The 23,425-nt window shown below is 45.5% G+C and overlaps 1 protein-coding gene across 31 annotated transcripts in view; it reads right to left on the bottom strand.

Moving 5' to 3' along the window:
- Window positions 1-23,425, bottom strand: part of MAPK8IP3 (mitogen-activated protein kinase 8 interacting protein 3) — a 155,169-nt gene that overhangs the window by 103,108 nt on the left and 28,636 nt on the right. For all 31 annotated transcript variants that reach the window (XM_073362979.2, XM_073362987.2, XM_073362974.2 and 28 more), the window contains exons 2-4: window positions 8,232-8,352; window positions 5,577-5,647; window positions 4,993-5,084 (exon numbers count right to left, since the gene is read on the bottom strand). In XM_073362979.2, the coding sequence (XP_073219080.1) occupies window positions 4,993-5,084; window positions 5,577-5,647; window positions 8,232-8,352 (284 nt within the window). The remainder of the gene's footprint in view (window positions 1-4,992; window positions 5,085-5,576; window positions 5,648-8,231; window positions 8,353-23,425) is intronic.

Here is a 23,425-nt window from a genome sequence, read left to right as displayed (position 1 = left end):
GTCCATCCACCCTACCTGTTCCACCTCTCTACTGCGGCTGTCATGCTACTCTAGCTCCAGACTTTTCAGGTGAAGTGGATACAATTTGAGATTATCTATAGCAACTCCTCACTTAACGTTGCAGTTATGTTCCTAAAAAATGCTACTTTAAGCAAAACGATGTTAAGCAAATCCAATTTCCCCATAAGAATTCATGTAAATGGGGGGAGAGGTTAGGTTCCAGGGAAATTTTTTTTGCTAGACAAAAGGCATTATATACATTTTAAACTATTTTAAACAATCAATTTAATACAGGTATTAAACAGGCTGGCAGCCCACCCATCAGCTCCCCTACTTGCCCCGCCCCCCAGCACCTTCCACCCGCTGGCAGACCTCGCGGATCAGTGCCTTCCCCCTGCTCTCCCTGCCTCCTGCCCAAGGCAATCAGCTGATTGGGGCATTCAGGAAGCTGAGGGGAGGAGCAAGGGCACAGTGCGCAGCCTCCCTCTTTCCCTCCCCTGCCTCCTGCCTGCAGCAATCAGCTGAATTGCGGCGTTCAAGAGGCAGGAGAGGGATCTGCGGAGTCTGCCGGTAGGCGGGAGACACTTGGGGGGGGCACGTAGGGGGGCTGCCAGCCGTGGACAAAGCAGGCGGCCAACAACATTATAGGGGAGCATTGCACAACTTTAAAAAGGCATGTTCTGTAATGGACAGGGACGAAAGATCAAAAAAACGTTAAGCAAGAGGACGTTAAGTGGGGAATTACTGTACTTGGATGCTGCATTCAAACTATGCAAGGGTCAAGAGAATAGCCAGGAGGATTGGCACATAGCACAAAACACGATCTTCTGGGATCATTCATTCCTGTTCTACTGACACAAGAGTAATTTAAAGTTTCTGCAGAAAGTGTAACCTACAAGTGACCCTTACATCAGCTAATCCATTTACAAGAGACCACAGAGCATTTTAATTCCTCTATAGCAGATATACCATATCAGATATTTCATCCAGAAGAAGCAACTGACTCCCACCAAATAAAGGGTAAAACATCCCCATCCACTTAGAAATAATTGTGGCTTATCTTTGTGTTTGTATATTCTGTAAGCACCTTTGGTAGCCTTACAAATTACAATATAAAAATCATACTAAATAATCCATCATGGGAGAAGGATCTTTCCCTAAAGTGCCAGGGTCTTCTAGCTACACATCATTCCTGCAGTCAAATCCTAGCCAATACAGCAGGAGTGGCTGCAGTTATTAAGTGAGGTAGATGAAATTGTAACAAGACATTATTTTGAAAGGATGGAATCTGTATCATCTGTTCTGCCAAAAGAAATCTGATGAGGTTCAACAAGGACAAGTGCAGAGTCCTGCACTTAGGACGGAAGAATCCCATGCATCGCTACAGACTAGGGACTGAATGGCTAGACAGCAGTTCTGCAGAAAAGGACCTGGGGTTACAGTGGACGAAAAGCTGGATATGAGTCAGTGTGCCCTTGTTGCCAAGAAGGCTAACAGCATTTTGGGCTGTATAAGTAGGGGCATTACCAGTAGTTTGAGGAACGTGATCATTCATCTCTATTTGACATTGGTGAGGCCTCATCTGGAGTACTGTGTCCAGTTTTGGGCCCCACACTACAAGAAAGATGTGGAAAAATTGGAAAGAGTCCAGCAGAGGGCAACAAACATGATTATGGGACTGGAACACATGACTTATGAAGAGAGATTGAGGGAACTGGGATTGTTTAGTCTGCGGAAGAGAAGAATGAGGGGGGAGGGGATCTGATAGCTGCTTTCAACTACCTGAAAGGGGGTTCCAAAGAGGATGGATCTAGACTGTTCTCAGTGGTAGCAGATAACAGAACAAGGAGTAATGGTCTCAAGTTGCAGTGAGGGCGGTTTAGGTTGGATATTAGGAAAAACTTTTTCACTAGGAGGGTGGTGAAGAACTGGAATGCGTTACCTAGGGAGGTGGTGGAATCTCCTTCATTGGAGGTTTTTAAGATCAGGCTGGACAAAGCCCTGGCTGGGATGATTTAGTTGGGGATTGGTCCTGCTTTGAGCAGGGGGTTGGACGAGATGACCTCCTGAGGTCCCTTCCTACCCAGATACTCTATGATTCTGCCTCAAGCTAGAGTGGGAAACTGGCACTAGTTGTTGTTTCAAATATAAATGTTTCATACTGGAAGCTCATACCCATGGAAGACTAAAATAAGTTCGAAAGATCAATTGTATAGACCTTGAATCCTTGGGATTTCAGTACAAAACCCAAGAGAGGAACTGGTTCAGAAACCACTCAGCCTAATTCCCTAACATCTGGAAGAGATGAGTCAGAAATGCATGGCAAAGCTGAGAGAGGCTGTGGGAGAAACCATGTGGGATGCTGTAGGAGTCAGCCTGCCTCAAGCACTGAAAGCCTGAAGGAGAGGGGAAAATTCTAACACTGATCTCTTTGCCCCTTCCATGTAGTTAAACCCTCTGGACTATGAAAATTCATTTAGGCTGAGCTGCCCTTCGTAGGGCATAAATAAGATGGAAGGTTGCAGTCATGACACACCTCAGACCATGTTGCATCACAGTTGCACATAACTCCACCAGCTCCAAATCCAGGAAATATAAATAGCAGAATGATATAAGTGCATGTCAGCATGGATATTCTCCTTCCTGTAGCACATTTAACCTCTTTCAGGCAGGAGGGAAATTACAGTAGGATTGAAAAGGCTTTGTCCAGCCCCAGAACAGTTCAAGTAATTCTTTTCTTGTTATTAAGTGAGTCCTTTTCTTTCAGCATCCTCACTTCCTTCCTGCATTGGGGTTGTGCTGTATATTATGTGCACTGTAATGGTGCTGTACTACCAATTGCATTTGCTACAATAAATCCACGTTAACAGTACATATCCAATCCCAGCATGCACTGTCATGCCCTCAGTGTAGAACTGGGAGCTGGTGCTAGGTGCCACACAGCGCATTCCTTCACAGCCTTGGAACGTTTCTTGCCTTCCGCTTGTGCCATGCATTTTGGCAGAAAACAAATTGTTAGATAGAAAAGGAATGCCAAAGCTGCAGGAGAGCTGGCAAGAATCCTGGCATATTTACAGAAGATCCTGACGACAGATGCCCGACAGCTGCTCTCCACACCATGCCTCCTTCACAGGGTCTCTCATTCTCATTTACAATGTGGAGTTGACACCTAGGCTGTACTCAGACTGCCAGTTTTAAATTAGTTCGAAGTCCAGTAAAGGAAACCATAACAGACACAGGGTGTTTAAATCCCTTATGCCAGGAGCTGGGATTTTTCTCCCACTTAGCACAATGCACTACAATCTACATCAGGCATTTCTAGCCAACTAGCACTCTGGCATCAATGGGTATATCTACACAGCCCACAGCAGCAAGCTTCCAAGCCCAGGTCAATGTACTTGCACTACTGTGCTAAAAATAGCCTCGTAGACATTGTGGCTCAAGTGGAGCTCGGGCTCTGAAGCCTAGGACAGGAGTGGACTTCGGAGCCTGATCTGCAAAGTCTATACAGCTATTTTTAGTGCGTTAGCGTGAGCATAAGTCTGTCAACCCAGCGTTGGAGACTTGCTGCCACTTGCTGTGCCCATACATCAGTTTACAAGGCTCTAAAATATCCAAAAGGGAACCCATCCATAATTCCAGAATATTTTCCCTCTGTCTCATTTACCGCTTTGTTCTCCTCGTCCTTCATCATTCCTATCAGACTACATTACTCCTCTATTAAACTCTCTCATTGATTCCTGCTTGCCCATTATTTCTTGTCCAGTTCACCTTCTTTGCTTTGCCAACAATGCCAGCATTGCTTACTCTGTAGTTTCCTTCTCTCACTCCCAACATCTCCATGCCTTCTTTCCTGTCCTCTCTATGCACAGTCCAATCTGCCAGCCCCAATGTGTTAGGGCCCCACTCTTGCCTGAGTCAAATCTCTCCCCTGAAGACTTCTTTCCTGAGACTCACAAACATTAACCCACACCAAATGCCTTCTATAGGAGAGAAGGAAATGTTTACTCAGCTAGCAACTCCCTCTGGGTCTCCCAGTGTATCTTGTTTTAGGTGTGTCTACCATTTAGATTATAAACTCTTCAGGGAATGTCTTTACAATGCTAAGTATATTGTTGGCATATAATGATTAATAAAAAATAGTTTGACATTAGTTTAAAGTCACATAGAGAATACTTCTCTCTTCACCAAGTTACTGGATAGTTTGTGATCAACTTGAGTGGATTTGGGTTATGTCCCTCAAGCAGTACTGGGTAATCTATTACTTCACTAAATCATATTCTTTAGGAACTCACTTTCTTCATTCCTCGCTCCGAAGGCAGTATTACTGGAGTGTAAGATCAGTACAGAGAATCCACTTGATTCTCCTCTAACTGGTATAAATCATGAGTTATTGCATTAAAGTCCATGTAATTATACCACTTTAAAACTAGTGTGAGAAGAGAATAAGGATCAATAATTCCACACTGCTGGCTTCTGACTCTCATTGCTTTGGATGTGGGAAGATGAACAAAAAAACTCACTATCTTGGATTCATCAAAACCTTGGGCAAAAAAAAGAAGTCCATATGGGATGGTCTTTTTACAGAAATCTTTTTTTGGGGGGACAGCAGGGGGAGGGAGAGGGGGATGAAACAGAGGAAATCAGATTGTGACAATGTACTCCTGAACTGGGAAGGCAAGTTTCTCATGTCCTCCATGACTCTTTTTTTCTGTGGACCATCCTATGTGCAGATTTTGCACTTGTCATCTAAATATAAAAGGGTAATTTATCAAAAGCCTACACAAGAGCTAGGATTGCAAATAAACAGAATATGTACAAGTACTTTTGTGCCTACACTGAAGACTTGCCTAGAACAAAATAGCAAGGTTCAACTACAGTCCATTCCCAGTGATCTAGCAGGGGAGATTTTGGTTGCTCTCTCACACACACATGCACACAGTCCGTAAGCCCCTGAATGGCATATATTGCAGTGGAAGGATATGGCCCTACCTCCTCCCGGGTAGACCGCCCTCAGTTTGACTATTTCCCCCAACCTGCTGCATCTTGGACCGTTCAATGTGTTCCACATAGGTCTGGATCATCTGTGAAGAGGGAAAAACCCATGAGCCACACAGCAGTGAAAAGGAGACACAGGTTCCTCTTCTGTTTAATCTTCCTCCAGCACCCATTTCTCTCTCTTCCCACCCCCTTTTTTTTGCATAACTATATCTGTCATTGCTATTCTTTAAGGCTGATGACACAATGAATGAGCAGTAAGTCTGGGTCTAATATGAAAGCGAGTGGGGCCAAATAAATACCAAACCTCAAGCCCAGTACAATGGCAGAAGGTATGTGACAAAATATATGCAGAAAAACAATGAAAAAAAGCTTCTTGGAAACTAGACAGCAGTGGTAGCCTCTTGAAGCTTAGAGGAAATGGGATAACAAAGCATTGCACCTCATGGGGGCAGGAGAGGGCTTAGCAGCTACAGACACCTCTTGTTTTTAATCATTCAAATAGTCTTTTCTAAAATATGTTTGTAGACCCACATGTAGAATAAGAGAATGATACTTACTTAGAGATGATAACCTACCTCTGTGTGGCGTTGGTGCAAGGCATTGTACTCTTTCTTCATTTCTGATTCACGTTCCTCCAGCCGTGAAACTGGAAAAGAAAGTATTCCACCCATCAGAGAGCATTTGTGTTAAACCCCAAAAGGAACACCAGATAATTCTCAAGGAAGTATCTTATATTACAGAAAATAGGTAAATAGGAGTTCATTCCTGTTACAAAATGAAAAACACAATAATGTCTGTATGGCATGTGGTATTACTCCCGAACTCATTTCACAGGTATCAAAATGCCCTCAAGGTGAACATACAAAGTGATGCAATACTAATTTTAGAAGTGGGTCTGTCAGGGCCCAGCCCAGTACCTACCAGTAGACAAATGAGCAAACAAAGGCCAATCCAAGTTAAGCATTAGTTCTATCCTTTGTATGTGAGCTGCTAGAGGATCCAAAGCTTCTGAAGGCTGCGTCCTCAACCCCAGTGCAAGGATCACACAGCTCTTTTATGACTCTTCTGACTACCTGAGGAGCAGTTGTGTTGGACATTATTGCTGAATTCTGGAGGAAGCCTTGTCCAGCCCACCACAACTGCGCACATTAGGGAAAGGAGAACAAAAACAAAAAATGAGGTGGAATATTTGGTGCATGAGAAAAGGCATGGAGAACCCATTCAGGGACAAGAGGGAAATAAGTGGTATGCTCTATATTAAACACATTACAGCTGGCTGTGTCCAACTGCAAAGGGCCAGAGCTGAGTAGTGAATACCATCACATGTAGTTTGGGGCCCACTATGCGTTATTGGAGAAAAAGAGTTGTTTTGTTTTTTAAAAGTTGATCCAGCCAGAAAGTATTTACAGTGGAAACTAACTTAAAGCTCCAACTCAACTGTTGTTAACTACAAGACTGAGATTTGCCACTTAAAGCTCCTTTGGACTTTCTACCAAGTAGATGCAATCACAGTTGACAAAGAGAGTTCCATATTCCTGCCTCCAAAACGAAATAGGATGTATATTCAGTACATGCTCCTCTACACCCACTTTTCAATAATATGATCTAAGATCATGGCATCAGAAGTCCTTTCTAATGCAATAAAATGTTTGATAGCAAAGAAGGGTTTTAAATGTCCTGTTTATTGGGAAAAAGAAATTCATTACCACACACCATCTAGGAAATGTATTAGAAGTTAGGTTGGGCACATACCTGAAATATCCCACACACAATTCTTTGCATTTTAACAGGGATGTCATAAATATAAAGGGAAGGGTAAACACCTTTAAAATCCCTCCTGGCCAGAGGAAAAAATCCTCTCACCTGTAAAGGGTTAAGAAGCTAAAGGTAACCTCGCTGGCATGTGACCAAAATGACCAATGAGGAGACAAGATACTTTCAAAAGCTGGGAGGAGGGAGAGAAACAAAGGGTCTGGCTCTGTCTGTATGATGCTTTTGCCGGGGACAGAAGAGGAATGGAGTCTTAGAACTTAGTAAGTAATCTAGCTAGGTATGTGTTAGATTATGATTTCTTTAAATGGCTGAGAAAATAGCTGTCCTGAATAGAATGAATATTCCTGTCTGTGTGTCTCTTTTGTAACTTAAGGTTTTGCCTAGAGGGATTCTCTATGTTTTGAATCTAATTACCCTGTAAGGTATTTACCATCCCGCTTTTACAGAGATGATTCTTTTTCACTTCTATTAAAAGTCTTCTTGTAAGGAAACTGAATGCTTTTTCATTGTTCTAAGATCCAAGGGTTTGGGTCTGTGGTCACCTATGCAAATTGGTGAGGATTTTTACCAAACCTTCCCCAGGAAGTGGTGTGCAAGGGTTGGGAGGATTTTGGGGGGAAAGACGTTTCCAAACTACGTTTTTTCAGGAACCCAGATAAAGTTTGGTGGTGACAGTGGAAGTCCAAGGGTAAAATAGTTGTACCTTGGGGAAGTTTTAACCTAAGCTGGTAAAAGTAAGCTTAGGAGGTTTTCATGCAGGTCCCCACATCTGTACCCTAGAGTTCAGAGTGGGGAAGGAACCTTGACAAGGGATTTGCCTGATATTTTATAAAATGTTATAATCTGAAAGATGTAAGGAGCGTGTGTAAATTGCAGAAACTGGAATCGTGGTCTCAAAGGACTAAATAAATCCCTGGTGTAACTCGAGTGACTTCAGACAAGTTATACCAGGGGTGATTTAGGACTAAAGTCTAGGTAGTTCTAAAGAAACTCAGCAAAATAACACAGGAACCCCTCAAACTACTGCCAAATGCACTTCACCGATCTATCATGTCTCATCCAATAGTACTTCATGTAATATACAAATTTGTTTAAAACAGCTAGTACTTGCTCCAGTATGAAGCTGTGGGATTCCAAGGGCTGCTGTAGACAGTAAGATAATTGATATACAGAACAGGCATGAAACAAAGTTTTTGAAGCTCCATAATGTCCCCAAAGGCTGCAGTTGGCCATATTTTCTTATAATACTAAATGCAATGGAAACAATAAAGCTACTATCAACTTAAATGTTGAACATATTTCTCCCCTTAGGCTCCTCAAAAGTTGGCACTGGAGTTATGAATGTCAAACTTCCAGGCTTTGAATATGATGCATGAAACAAAGAAACTTCAGAGCAACACCCTAGCTTCCAAGGAAGCCCAACCATATAAGCATGTTTGTTGCATTACTGTACTTACTCTGGTCTGCATAGTTTTTGGCCTTCAGCTCCAGCTGCCGGGTCTGAAATTCAAGATGCTCAACCTGGATTTGCAGGTCTTTCTTCTCCTGTTCCAGTGCATCTTCAAACTCTATAAACTTCTGTACAGGCAAAGAAACAAAGAAGGAGACCAGGATGAGAAACAAACACGCAGTGCACTGTTTCCCATTTTGCCTCCCTTTCTGTCCCCTACAAAAATAGGAAACCGAGAGAGAATGTAAGTAACAAAAACAGGAGGTTACGTTTTAAGAGTCAGTATTGCAGATTACAGTATTTCAACCAGGAAAAGAGGACATGGATGGGTATAAGCTGTTCAGGAAGGACACGTGGGGATGAAAAGGTGGAGGAGTTGCACTGTATGTAAGAGAGCGGTATGATTGCTCAGAGCTCCAGGGTGAAACTGGAGAAAAACCTGCTGAGAGTCTTTGGGTTAAGTTTAGAGGCAACAACAACAAGGGTGAGGTCATGGTGGGCATCTGCTCTAGACCACCAGACCAGGAGGATGAGGTAGATGACGCGTTCTTTGGACAATTAACAGAAGTTTCCAGATCACAGGCCCTGGTTCTCATGGGAGACTTCAATCACCCTGACATCTGCTGGGAGAGCAACACAGCAGTGCACAGACAATCCAGGAGGTTTTTGGAGAATGCTGGGGACAACTTCCTGGCAGAAGTGCTGGGGGAACCAACTAGGTAGGGGCCGTGCTCCTCTTGACCTGCTGCTCATAAACAGGGAAGAATTGGTAGGGGAAGTAGAAGTGGGTGGCAATCCTGGGCAGCAGAGACCATGAGATTGTCAAGTTCAAGCTCCTGACAAAAGGAAGAAAGGAGAGCCGCAGAATATGGACCCTGGACTTCAGAAAAGCAGACTCTGACTCCCTCAGGGAACTGATGGGCAGGATCCCCTGTGAGGCTAATATGAGGGGGAAAGGAGTTCAGGAGAGCTGGCTGTATTTTAAAGAAGCCTTATTGAGGGCGCAAAAACAAACCATCCCGATGTGCAGAAAGAATAGCAAATATGGCAGGTGACCAGCTTGGCTTAACAGTGAAATCTTCGAGGAGCTTAAACTCAAAAAGGAAGCTCACAAGAAGTGGAAATTTGGACAGATGACTAGGGAGGAGTATAAAAATATTGCTCAAGCACGCAGGGATATAATTAGGAAGGCGAAAGCACAATTGGAGTTACAGCTAGCAAGGGAATTGAAGGGTAACAAAAAGGGTTTCTACAGGTATGTTAGTAACAAAAAGGTGGTCAGGGAAAGTGGGGACCCTTACTGAATGGGGGAGGCAACCTAGTGACAAATGATATGGAAAAAGCTGAAGTACTCAATGCTTTTTTTGCCTTGGTCTTCATAGACAAGGTCAGCTCCCAGACTGCTGCGCTGGGCAGCACAGTATGGGGAAGAGGTGAGCAGCCCTCAGTGGTGAAAGAACAGGTTAAGGACTATTTAGAAAAGCTGAACATGCACAAGTCCATGGGTCCGGATCTAATGCATCCAAGGGTGCTGAGGGATTTGGCTGATGTGATTGAAGAGCCATTGGCCAGTATCTTTGAAAACTTGTGGCGATCGGGGGAGGTCCCGGATGACTGGAAAAAGGCAAACATAGTGCCCATCTTTAAAAAAGGGAAGAAGGAGAAGCCAGGGAACTACAGCCTCACCTCAGTCCCTGGAAAAATCATGGAGCAGCTCCTCAAGGAATCCTTTTTGAAGCACTTGGAGAGGAAGGTGATCAGGAACAGTCAACATGGATTCACGAAGGGCAAGTGAACCCTGACCAACCTGATTGCCTTTTATGATGAGATAACAGGCTCTGTGGATATGGGGAAAGCCATGGACATGACATATTTTGACTTTAGTAAAGCTTTTGATACGTTCTCTCACAGTATTCTTGCCAGCAAGTTAAAAATTTTTAGATTGGATGAATGGACTATAAGGTGGTGTGACAGGGTCAGGCCAGATGGCTATAGAAGAGTAATAGAAGGCAGGTATATTAGCCCCAGGCTAAGTAGGTTCCTTTTCCCTGGGTAAGGTAACAGGGAAGGTTCCAGAACAATCAGGAACCTTCTGGAGACAATTAAGACAGGCTGATTAGAACAGCTGCAGCCAATCAAGAAGCTGCTAGAATCAATTAAGGCAGGCTAATCAGGGCACCTGGGTTTTAAAAAGGAGCTCACTTCAGTTTGTGGTGTGCATGTGAGGAGCTGGGAGCAAGAGGCACTAGGAGCTGAGAGTGAGAATGCGGACTGTTGGAGGACTGAGGTGTACAAGCATTATCAGACACCAGGAGGAAGGTCCTATGGTGAGGATAAAGAAGGTGTTGGGAGGAGGCCATGGGGAAGTAGCCCAGGGAGTTGTAGCTGTCGCACAGCTGTTCCAGGAGGCACTCTAGACAGCTGCATTCCACAGGGCCCTGGGCTGGAACCCGGAGTAGAGGGCGGGCCTGGGTTCCCCCCAAATCCTCCCAACTCCTGGTCAGACACAGGAGGAGACAACCTGGACTGTGAATTCAGAAAAACGGCCAAGCTGAGGGCTGCCGTGAAGCTCCAAGGCGAGCAAATCCACCAATAAGCACAAGACCCACCAAGGTAGAGCAGGAACTTTGTCACAGTGGATAGAAAAGATGGCTAGATCATCGGGCTCAATGGGTAGTGATCAATGGCTTGATGTCTAGTTGGCAGCCAGCAGTGGCCCAAGAGGATGATGGGATGGATTGTACCCTCGGCAAGTTTGCGGATGACACTAAGCTGGGGGGAGAGGTAGATATGCTGGAAGGTAGGGATAGTGTCCAGAGTGACCTAGACAAATTGGAGAATTGGGCCAAAAGAAATCTGATGAGGTTCAACAAGGACAAGTGCAGAGTTCTGCACTTAGGATGGAAGAATGCCATGCACTGCTACAGGCTGGGGACTGACTGATTGGCTGGCTGCAGTTCTGCAGAAAAGGGCCTAGGGATTACAGTGGATGAGAAGCTGGATATGAGTCAACAGTGTGCCCTTCTTGCCAAGAAGGTTAACAGCATATTGGGCTGCATTAGTAGGAACATTGCCAGCAGATCCAGGGAAGTGATTATTCCCCTCTATTCTGCAGTGGTGATGCCACATCTGGAGTATTGTGTCCAGTTTTGGGCCCCCCACTGCAGAGAGGATGTGGTCAAACTGGAGAGAGTCCAGAGCAAAACAAAAAGGATTAGGGGGCTGGAGCACATGACTTATGAGGAGAGGCTGAGGGAACTGGGTTTGTTTAGTCTGCAGAAGAGAAGAGTGACGGAGGATTTGATAGCAGCCTTCAACTACCTGAATGGGGGTTCCAAAGAGGATGGAGCTCAGTTGTTCTCAGTGGTGGCAGATGACAGAACAAGCAGTAATGGTCTCAAGTTGCAGTGGGGAAGGTTTAGGTTGGATATTAGGAAACAGTATTTCACAAGCACTGGAATAGGTTATTGAGGGAGGTGGTGGAATTTCCATCCTTAGAGGTTTTTAAGGCCTGGCTTGACAAAGCCCTGGCTGGGAAAATTTAGCTGGTGTTGGTCCTGCTTTGAGCAGGGGGTTGGACTAGATGACCTCCTTTGGTCTCTTCGAACCCTAATCTTCTATGATTCTATGACCTGTACCAGAAATGTCAGCTGCAAATAGGGAACTGTAATCTACAAACTGAGGTCCAAATGAAACACTGACATAAGCCTATGAAACTCGACTGATTTCAAAAGTATTGGTGCCTCCTTTTGCCATGCTGAATTTTGATTGTTGCTAATTTCCATTCTAGACAATAAATTCTGATCCCTGCGGTTGTACACTTACAATTACTTCTAAACGAGAGTAGACTTTGAATGAGGAGAGGATAATAAGGTGACTATAAATAAATATAACCCTTAAGTTACAAAGAAATCCTCAGAGGTTTTACATCTTTGGTTTCCTGGGTTAAGTAAGAGCCTGCAGGGGTGATGTAGCAGCGATGGTCTGTAGTTGCCAAGGGGAATTGCTGGGTAAGATTTCTATGCAGACAGTGTGCCTTCCCCTGCCAGGAAGCACAAACCACAAACGGCTTCCTCTCCAAGCCTGATCTCCTTCTCTACCCCTCCTCATCCTTCTCCTGACTTGTGTGGGGAAACAGCAATGAAGAACCCTGCAGCGACTGGGATCCCAAGGGTCCCACAGAAGCACCTGCCATAATACGGGAACAGGTGAAATGTACTTTGTTGTGGGCGGGATTGGGTGGGGAAAAAAAACAGACTGCAGTAATTTGCTGGAAAACACTTTTTTTTTTAAATAAATGTTTTAATACTTAAATTTAAGTGAGGGATAGAAAGAGATTTGATGTCTATTACAACAGGAGTTAAAGTATTTTTACGTGGTTTAAGCAAGATTTGTTTTATTCTTTTAATGGTAAAAACTGTCTGAATTATGTTTGTGTATATAAAATTATATATATATATATATATATATATATATATATATATATATATATATATATATATATATATAAATGTGTTATATAATGTGTTATCTGATCTTTTTTTTAATAGCATGGCTGAATCTCTCTCTGTTGCGGATATGCGGGATCTAAGGTTTTTGCAGGCGGGAGCGGGATAAAAATGCAAGAAACAATGTGGGAGCGGGATTTTGAAAAATGGTCCTGTGCAGGGCTCTACAGCAGTGGATGGTTAGCTCAGAGCAACAGCAACATCCAGAGGTGGAGGACTTCCTGATAAAGACTTCAAGAATGACTCCTTGAGGAAGAAGCAGCTGGAAGGACAGGTGAGGCAGGTGGGGAAGCTGAATGTGGAAAGGGAACAACTTCTGAACTTGCAGACAGGAGCAGACAAAGCTAGGTAGGTAGCTCTTAAAGAGAGGAGAAAGACTAGAGTTTACTCAGCTCCCATACCTCATCTTAGAAGTAACAACACTGTAGTGACAGCAGAAATAGCAGCGTAGCTTATTGAATAGAATGTAGAACTGAAAAAGATTCTTCTGATTGCATGTTCCCAAATACAAAATAAGATAATGAAATACAGCAGAAAAATACCTTATTTCACGTTAAGAGTTCTGTTAAGTGCTCACTGTAAAATTACCACTGAGATACACATAAGGGTTTGAATGGAACAGACATTAAATTTAGCTCCAAATGCAGTGGATCCATGCTGGCACTAGCCCTAATTCTTGATACACTCTATCCAGGGCTGTTTGTATGGATTGTTTACATGAGAGGAAAGTGATCAGGAACAGCCAGCATGGATTCACCAAGGGAAGGTCATGCCTGACTAATCTAATCGCCTTCTATGATGAGATTACTGGTTCTGTGGATGAAGGGAAAGCAGTGGATGTATTGTTTCTTGACTTTAGCAAAGCTTTTGACATGGTCTCCCACAGTATTCTTGTCAGAAAGTTAAAGAAGTATGGGCTGGATGAATGTACTACAAGGTGGGTAGAAAGTTGGCTAGATTGTTGGGCTCAACGGGTAGTGATCAATGGCTCCAAGTCTAGTTGGCAACCGGTATCAAGTGGAGTGCCCCAGGGGTCGGTCCTGGGGCTGGTTTTCTTCAATATCTTCATAAATGATCTGGAGGATGGTGTGGATTGCACTCTCAGCAAATTTGCGGATGATACTAAACTAGGAGGAGTGGTAGATACAGGGATAGGATACAGAGGGACCTAGACAAATTGGAGGATTGGGCCAAAAGAAATTTGATAAGGTTCAACAAGGATAAATCATAGAATCATAGAATATCAGGGTTGGAAGGGACCTCAGGAGGTCATCTAGTCCAATGCCCTGCTCAAAAGCAGGACCCATCCCCAATTAAATCAACCCAGCCAGGGCTTTGTCAAGCCTGACCTTAAAAACTTCTAAGGAAGGAGATTCCACCACCTCCCTAGGCAACGCATTCCAGTGTTTCACCACCCTCCTAGTGAAAAAGTTTTCCCTAATATCCAACCTAAACCTCCCCCACTGCAACTTGAGACCATTACTCCTTGTCCTGTCCTCCTGTCAAATAACACTTGGAGTTGCAGTTAGCAAGGGATGTTAAGAGTAACAAGAAGGGTTTCTTCAGGTATGTTAGCAACAAGAAGAAAGTCAAGGAAAGTATGGGCCCCTTACTGAATGAGGGAGGCAACCTAGTGACAGAGGATGTGGAAAAAGCTAACGTACTCAATGCTTTTTTTTGCCTCTGTCTTCACGAACAAGATCAGCTCCCACACTACTGCACTCGGCAGCCCAGCATGGGGAGGAGGTGACCAGTCCTCTGTGGAGAAAGAAGTGGTTCAGGATTATTTAGAGAAGCTGGACAAGCACAAGTCCATGGGGCCAGATGCGCTGCATCCGAGGGTGCTAAAGGAGTTGGCTGATGTGATTGCAGAGCCATCTTTGAAAACTCATGGCGATTGGGGGAGGTCCCGGATGACTGGAAAAAAGCTAATGTAGTGCCCATCTTTAAAAAAGGGAAGGAGGAGGATCTGGGGAACTACAGGCCAGTCAGCCTCACCTCAATCCCTGGAAAAATCATGGAGCAGATCCTCAAGGAATCAATTCTGAAGCACTTAGAGGAGAGGAAAGTGATCAGGAACAGTCGGCATGGATTCACCAAGGGCAAGTTATGCCTGACTAACCTAACTGCCCTCTATGACAAGATAACTGGCTCTGTGGATGAGGGAAAAGCAGTGGATGTGTTATTCCTTGACTTTAACAAAGCTTTTGATATGGTCTCCCACAGTATTCTTGCCAGCAAGTTAAAGAAGTATGGGCTGGATGAATGGACTATAAGGTGGATAGAAAGCTGGCTAAATTGTTGGGCTCAACTGGTAGTGATCAATGGCTCCATGTCTAGTTGGCAGCCGGTATCAAGCAGAGTGCCCCAAGAGTCAGTCCTGGGGCCGGTTTTGTTCAATATCTTCGTTAACGATCTGGAGGATGGCATGAATTGCACCCTCAGCAAGTTTGCAGATGACACTAAACTGGGAGGAGTGGTAGATATGCTGGAAGGTAGGGATAGGATACAGAGGGACCTAGACAAATTAGAGGAAATCTGATGAGGTTCAACAAGGACAAGTGCAGAGTCCTGCACTTAGGACGGAAGAATCCCATGCACTGCTACAGACTAGGGACCGAGCAGCTAGGCAGAAGTTCTGCAGTAAAGAACCTAGGGGTTACAGTGGATGAAATGCTGGATATGGTCAACAGTGTACCTTTGTTGCCAAGAAGGCTAACGGCATTTTGGGCTGTATAAGTAGGAGCATTGCCAGCAGACAGAGGGACGTGATCATTCCCCTTTATTCGGCATTGGTAAGGCCTCATCTGGAGTATTGTGTCCAGTTTTGGGCCCCACACTACAAGAAGGATGTGGAAAAATTGGAAAGAGTCCAGCAGGGGGCAACAAAAATTATTAGGGGACTGGAACACATGACTTATGAGGAGAGGCTGAGGGAACTGGGATTGTTTAGTCTGTGGAAGAGAAGAATGAGGGGGATTTGATAGCTACTTTCAACTACCTGAAAGGGGGTTCCAAAGAGGATGGATCTAGACTGTTCTCAGTGGTACCAGATGACAGAACGAGTAATGGTCTCAAGTTGCAGTGGGGGAGGTTTAGGTTGGATATTAGGAAACACTATTTCACTAGGAGGGTGGTGAAGCACTGGAATGGGTTACCTAGGGAGGTGGTGGAATCTCCTTCCTTTGAAGTTTTTTAAGGTCAGGCTTGACAAAGCCCTGGCTGGGATGATTTAGTTGGGGACTGGTCCTGCTTTGAGCAGGGGGTTGGGCTAGATGACCTCCTGAGGTCCCTTCCAACCCTGATATTCTATGGTTCTTTTCTATTCCACTTCCTCTGCACGCTGGCATAAACAACATTGCACCTACAGGTGGCAAGCACTGACAATTTAAAATAGTGAGACAAGGTGGGTGAGGTAATATCTTTTATTGGACCAGCTTCTGTTGGTGACAGAAACAAGCTTTCCAGTTTACAAGGAGCTCTTCTTCAGGCCTGGGAAAGATACTCAGAGTGTTACAGCTAAATACAAGGGGGGACAGATTGTTTAGCACGAGTGGCTACACGTATTCCAAGGGACCTTTCAAGGTAATGTGGCCCGTTTATACCCCTCCAATCATAGAGAAGAATGGAAGGAAGGTGAGCAGGAGGAGTTGTTAGTGGGTTACAGCTTGTTGCAATAAGCCATAAATCCAGTGTCTCTATTCAGACCATGATGTTTAGTGATTAGCAAAGTTATGTATTTAAGTTCCCAGGCTTTTCTTTTGAAAGTGTTGTGCAGATTTCCTTTGAGGATATGGATGGATAACGATCACTCTGTGTCTGACCTCTGTGAAAAGTGTTCACGCACTGGTGATGTGGTATTTTTGTCTTTTATCATTGTCTTGTGTCTCTAATATCCTGGGACTGACATGGCTACAACACTGCATACAACTTCAAATATTGTCATGCCCCTACAGAATAGACCATGAATGTTCTCATCTACATAATAAAATAACTGATCCATCTTCTCTAGGCTTACCATGCAGAATGGCATGCCTTTTCTTTTTAGTTCAGCAGACTCACACCATCATTCCGACAGTGATAAGTGGTAACCAGGCCTATTGTCAAGGATCTCCAGGGAACTCCAGGAAATTAATGTTCAGTTGCACTACACTTGTTTGAGGGTGGTTTTTTTTTTAAATATACAGCTATATAGACACTATTCTGTAGAGTCTACTTCCCCTGCAATGTGCTCTGTAAGAGTCCCTTGCACATTTTCTGTTACTTTTAGTGGGCTCAGCAACAACATTGTAACCATCATGGTGTCTGTGAACTGGATCGTCTCTCTATAAATCACATCATTTCTCATGCTAGACCAGTGGTTCCAAAACTTTTCAGCATCACGCCCCCTTTTTAATTTTCGATAAACCCTCACACCCCCCACCTCTTCTTTACCATCATCCAACCCCCCCTGCTCCTTGTCCCCGCCCTCCTGGGACCCCACTCCCCATTCAACCCCCCCTGCTCCCTGTCTCCTGACCGCCCCCCAGAATCTCCGCCCCATCCAACCGCTCCCTGTCCCCTGACTGCCCGCCCCCCGGACCTCCTGCCCCTTATCCAACCCCCACCCCCTTACCAGGCAGCTCAGAGCAGCAGGACAGGCTTATTGGAAAGCCTGGGAGATGGGCAGGGGCAAGCCCTGCTGCCTGCCACGTAGCTACAGGGGAGGGTGGACAGGACAGGAGGGGCCGGGGATTAGCCTCCCCGGCCAGGAGCTCAAGGGCCAGGCAGCCTCGCACCCCCCTTGGAATTTCTTCACAGCGCCCCAGGGGAGTGCACCCCCCAGTTTGGGAACCAATGTGCTAGACCATCCCTGTAATTGCCTAGTTAATTAGACATATAAAAAGTGACTCGTTACAAACTGAACTTTACATAGAATCTCTTAGCCACATCTAGTTTTTTCCTGCACTCAGGGACCTGCTAAAGTTTTTTTTAAATTGGGCTTGTGTCCCCGTCCCCCCCTTAACTTTGTGATACACAAAGGAGCTTGAGAAGTTTTGGACTGATTGTTTTTTAAAAAGTTCTGTTTGTTTGTTTGGGCTGCTGTTATTAGGTCTGTTTTGCTTTTGTTTTTTCCCTTCCATGATGGGTTTTCTACTTTAGAAACATTAGGAATGCAAACGCTGCTGTCCATGGTTTTCCTGGAGGACTTTCTGGGTGTCTCAGAGGTTGTATGGTGGGCTCTGAATTTTTAACAAAGGCTTCTTTTCTCCAAAATGTCAATCAGACAAAATTAAGTAGTTTAAAACAAAGACAAACAAGAAACAAAGTTTTATACAGTCTGACTAAATCCCCTTCTCCTCTCACTTGCTCAACTGTCAATTGCTTGACTGTTGAGATGTCCTCATTTTACTAGCTCTCCCGCCATCAGGTAGTCTCCCAAAACTAGACAGGACCTACATTTTTAATGTTAAAAAACCATCAAAGAGATTTTTTAAAAAGTATTTCAGAGCCTTCTGGGTCCTCTACAAGGAAGCAATAGAGGACACAACACCAATGTTATTCCCATTTTGCAGGTCACTTTTAATAGGATTAACTGGCTTATCCCCAATGTTTTGGTTTAATTCAAGGAGAATGATTAAAATGCTAATTCTTTTAAAATATTTAATGAAAGGCTGGCACTTGGCTATGTCACTTTATTCAGACATGTGCATTTTGCAATCTCTGAGCAATCACAGAAACAAGAAACTGGCAACTCACCGTTTATATTTTTCTTTGTACACTAAGTACTTAACAGCTTCCTACTGTATTTAGGAATGAAACAATAGAGACAACTCAATTTAAGATTAAGATTGTAATTAATATCCATAGGGGATGAAAGCATCATATACATGCCTTACGCAAAGTTTGCACTCTGTCCTGCTACAGGTAACTGGTGGCAGAATTTGGCCCACTCAGTCTCTGAAAGGCTGCTTTTCCTGCCAGGCTCTGAAATAGCTTTTTTGATGATGATACTCCAGAGCAGAAGTGGGCAAACTACAGCCCATGGGCCACATCCAACCCGCGGGACCCTCCTGCCCGGCCCCTGAGCTCCTGGCCTGGGAGGCTAGTCCAGCCCCTCCCCTGCTGTTCCCCCTCCCCTGCAGCCTCAGCTCACTGTGCCGCTGGCGCAATGCTCCGGGCAGCAGTGCAGCTGCAGAGCCATAGCCTGACCCAGTGCTCTGTACTGCACGGTAGCGTGGCTGGCTCCAGCCGTGTGGCGCAGCTGCCTGCTCTGGGTGGGGCAGCTGTAGCACCGCCAGCCACTGGTGCTCCAGGCAGCGCGGTAAGGGGGCAGGGAGCGGGGGGGTTAGATAGAGGGCAGGGGAGTTCAGGCTGGTGGTCAGGGGGCAGGGGTGTGGATAGGGGTCGGGGCAGCCAAGGGACAGGGAGAAGGGGTGGTTTGATGGGGCAGGGATTCCAGGGGGGGCAGTCAGGAATGAGAGGAGGGGTTGGATGGGGCGGCAGGGGGCAGTCAGGGGCAGGAGGTCTGGGGGTGGTCAGGGACAGGGAGTGGGTCGGGGGGGAGGGGGGATTAGTTCCGGGGGGAGGGAGGGTTGGATGGGGAAGGAGTCCCGGGGGGACCGTCAGGGGGTGAGAAGCAGAGGTGGGTCAGATAGGGGGTGGGGGACAGGCCATGCCTGGCTGTTTGGGGAGGCACAGCCTCCCCTAACCGGCCCTCCATACAATTTCAGAAACCCGATGTGGCCCTCAGGCCAAAAATGTTTGCCTGCCCCTGCTCCAGAGGCTACCTCACCTGAGGTCTCACTCTGTGCATCATGGAGTCTGAATGGCTGAGAGGGAGTAAGATCCCAGGTCCACAGAGAGCGGTTGAAAAACAGACAACTCAAGCAGGCTGGGGGAGGAGAGTATTTACAACTGTAGCCTTTCCCAGTAAAGAAAATTCCTTACTGTGGTTTCTGTTTGGGGCTCTGGGTGTGTTATCTCACTACAAGTAACAGACTAGAAACTAACCTTAAAACAGGAGTGAAACTGACACTTTCAAGTCACTTTCACAGTATTGCTAATCCCAAATGTTCAAAAATCATGAATCAGGCTCACCAAAAATCATGAGATTGGCTTTAAAATCATCAGTTTGCCTTCTGCTTTTTAGAGCTGTTAGGGCGCACATTTTGAAGCTCTCCCTACAGCCACAAGGGCTAGAAATTTCATTTTTCTTTAAGAATGAAGGCTGAAATTATCACATATCCACTTGACCCCAGGAGCTGGGGCTTTAAGGAAAACAATTATCATGAGGCTCATGACAAAATCATGAGACAGTTACCAACACTGCTTTTACTTTTGTTTAAAGGCTAGTTACTTTCCAGAAGGGTCTTAAACACTACAGTGATTGACTTGCAGTTCTCACAGGAGAATATTAAATATTTAAACCAAGAAAATTCTATATTTTAACGTGGAGGGGAAAAAAAACCCAGACTTCTGAGGTATATCAGGGCCACTGCACACAGAAAAGAAAAACAAACAGGCACAGGAGCTCTGGGCAGTGCTTCCTCTAGAAAGAAAGCTGAAGATCAAAATCTTCAAATCTTCTAGTCCTTAATCCAGTAAAACTTCTATTGCTATCAGTGCCTCCCCTCATAGATATTAACATGTACTTAATAACTATACACTTCATACTTAAATATCTGAGCCATCTTATCCAGGGCTACACATTTTGTAGACATTGACTCAGGGACTACATTTTCTGGCATACTTTGAATAGTGCTGAGCACCACAGATGATGCCCAGTGAATAATACAAATCATGACAATAATCATCGACTTTATGGACTCTGTGGATGCAGTTTCTGTTCCTTGTTCTGGAATTGGCTTGGATACAGTTGAAACCCTAAGAATTTGAGGCATAAATATGTCTGATACTTATACGACGACACTTTCTGATTCCTTCCTTTCCTCAGACTTAGAACAAAAAACGACAAAATGGTTTTCAGTTAAAATGTAAAATTGCACAGCAGCCATTGCTCTACAACCCAGCATGGGGCAGCATCTGCCACCCCTTAGGAGTTAAGTGATCTCCTCTCATCTGACTCATGGTCCCTGTTGAGCAGGTTCTGGACCAGGCAAGGTCTCTGTGCAGCCAACCAGTATCGCTGGGGACTTCATGACAGCGCTTTGTGCAGCTCTGGTGCAGCACAGGCGATGACGCACAGTGTCGATGAATGCCTGACGACGAAGTTCCGCGGTGGCCTAGAAGAACTGCATCATGCCACTGAAGATGCCATCGCTTGGCTAGACGACTTTGCACATGCTAAATGAGTCAGACTCTCATTTTCCATCTTTCCTGACCTCTGTGCTGCTTTTCATGCTGTCAACCGTGACATCCATCCCAACTTCCTAGGACAGTTTCCTGGAGTCTCAGAGAACTGGCTGCCTTGGTTTTGTTCCTATCAATCAGAGGCCTCTTTTTTTTTTTTTTTTTCCAGCATGCAGCAGAGAGATAGGCTGGTCTGCTGGATGGGGAGCTAGCCCTGAAAGACCTGGGTTCTACTCTCAACCCCCCACCCCTACCATGGACTTTCTGTATGACCTCAGGCCAGTGCCTTAGGGACAGAGTTTCAAAGGTTTTTAGGCATCCAAAGATGCAGCTAGGTATCTAGTGGGGTTTACAAAGCACCTAACCTTCTAGGTGTTTTTGAAATCCCACTAAGCGCCTAAATACCTTTGAAAATCTGGCCTTTAGTATCTCTGTACCTCAGTGCCCCATCTGTACAATGGGAAGAACAGTGCTGCTCTACCTCACCGAGGGGCTATGAGGAGAAATAGGTTAGACCCTGTGAGGCACTCAGATACTATGGTAATGGGGCCACATAAGTGCTACAGGTAGAATGGGAACTTCTCTATACCATTGCTAGCCCTTCCCCTGGTTTTGACCCCTTCTTTTCACCTACACCTCCAAATCTCCCCCTTTTCTGAATGTAACCTTGGCTCAGAGGGCTTGGCTGTATTTTTTTCTTTGGGCATGTCTATACTGGCAAAGTTATAGTACCGTCAGTTACAGCGCCACTCAGAGAGCACTGAAGGGAAACCACAGTTGTGTGTTCACACTGTCAGCTACCTGCGCAATAACGTGTTCACACTTGCGGCACTTGCAGTGGTATTCGGAGCGGTGCTCTCTGGGCAGCTATCCCACAGAGCATCTCTTTCTCTTCTGCCGCTAAGAGTTGTGGGAAGGTGGAGCGGGTCACAGGGCATCCTGAATCCTGTCCAATGACCCATGATGCATTGCTTCGCATCCCAGCAATCCCTGTGCTTCCGTCCGCATTTGGCGCCATCTTTCAATGGTTTGTGTACTGCCTCTTCGGGCTGCAGGAATGGATCCTGAACTGTTGACCAGTATGCTGCTCACTCTAACACGTCAGGAATGGCAGTGGAGTTATTCCTTAAACTACAAAGGCAAGAGGAGTGCGACACTGATCTCGCCACGCGTAGTAGCTACGACACGAGATTGCTTGTGGCATTCACAGAGATGCTGACCATAGTGGAACACCGCTTTTGGACTCGGGAAACAAGCACTGAGTGGTGGGATCACATCGTCATGCACATCTGGGATGACGAGCAGTGGCTGCAGACCTTTCGGATGAGGAAAGCCACATTCATGGGACTGTGTGATGAGTTCACCCCAGCCCTACAGTACAAAGACACAAGAATGAGAGCTGACCTGCCATTGGAGAAGTGTGTGGTGATCGCACTGTGGAAGCTGGCTACTCCAGACTGCTACTGATCAGTCGCTTTCTAATTCTGTGCGGCCGTTCAGCTGCCGATAACAAAGAGGGAGGCTGGGCTCCCAAGGTCATCTCTGTGAAGTTTAAATGCAACATTTTACAGAAGCAGTATTGTTTGCAACACAGACAACACTGATTCAGTGGTTTAAAACACAGTCAGTACTCACACACCTGTCACTAGCTTGCTGACCCATGGCAAGCACACATGAGCCACAAGACCCCCAAAATAGTGAGCAGCCACAAGGGCAGGGTAAACCACTCTTCCTGGACCCTGCTGTACCCTGGGCACATGGCTCTTGGGGGAGTCCAGCACTGTAGGGGGGGCCTGATAATCATTCCTGTCCCCACACTTTCCACAGGATCTGATCATTATGGAAGATATCTCGCTGCTGAGGGTGAGCAGGGAATCAAGGGAAGGTCTTCTCCACGCCTGCGGCTTCTGCCCTGGCCCCTATGTGGCTTGCCTGTGTGCAACAATGCCCCCGCACTCTGCCCTGACGGCACAGGAAAGTTACCATTAATGGGGCAAGAAACAAAGCAGCTCTGCCAAAGAACCTGCGGCAGCAGATTGCCCAGTATCTCCAAGAGAGTTCCCTGAAGATCTCAGAGTGAGATTCCCATGAAGTGAGGGAGTCAATCAACAGCCTATTCTGCCACTCAGACTAGGCATGTGGTGGGAGACAAACCTGCTTTCTGCAGCCCTCCTGCCCCCAACAACTCATTTCAGCAACTTCCAAAATCAGATCCACTTACCAGGGGCCTCCTCTCCCGTTTGCACTTTGCCAATCTCCGACTGCTGTGACTGGCTAGCCTCCTCCAGGGTAGAAAAGAGCTCCTGGCTACACGCATCTCTGGCCTCTGAGTCATCCTCTGCCTCTGGGTCCCCCTCCCTGCCACATCCTCATCCAAGATGTTCTCCTCCTGGCTCAGTCC

The sequence above is a fragment of the Lepidochelys kempii genome, chromosome 10 (assembly GCF_965140285.1).
Source record: "Lepidochelys kempii isolate rLepKem1 chromosome 10, rLepKem1.hap1, whole genome shotgun sequence".
Lineage (NCBI taxonomy): Eukaryota > Metazoa > Chordata > Testudines > Cheloniidae > Lepidochelys > Lepidochelys kempii.
This window is presented reverse-complemented; position numbering and strand designations above follow the sequence as displayed.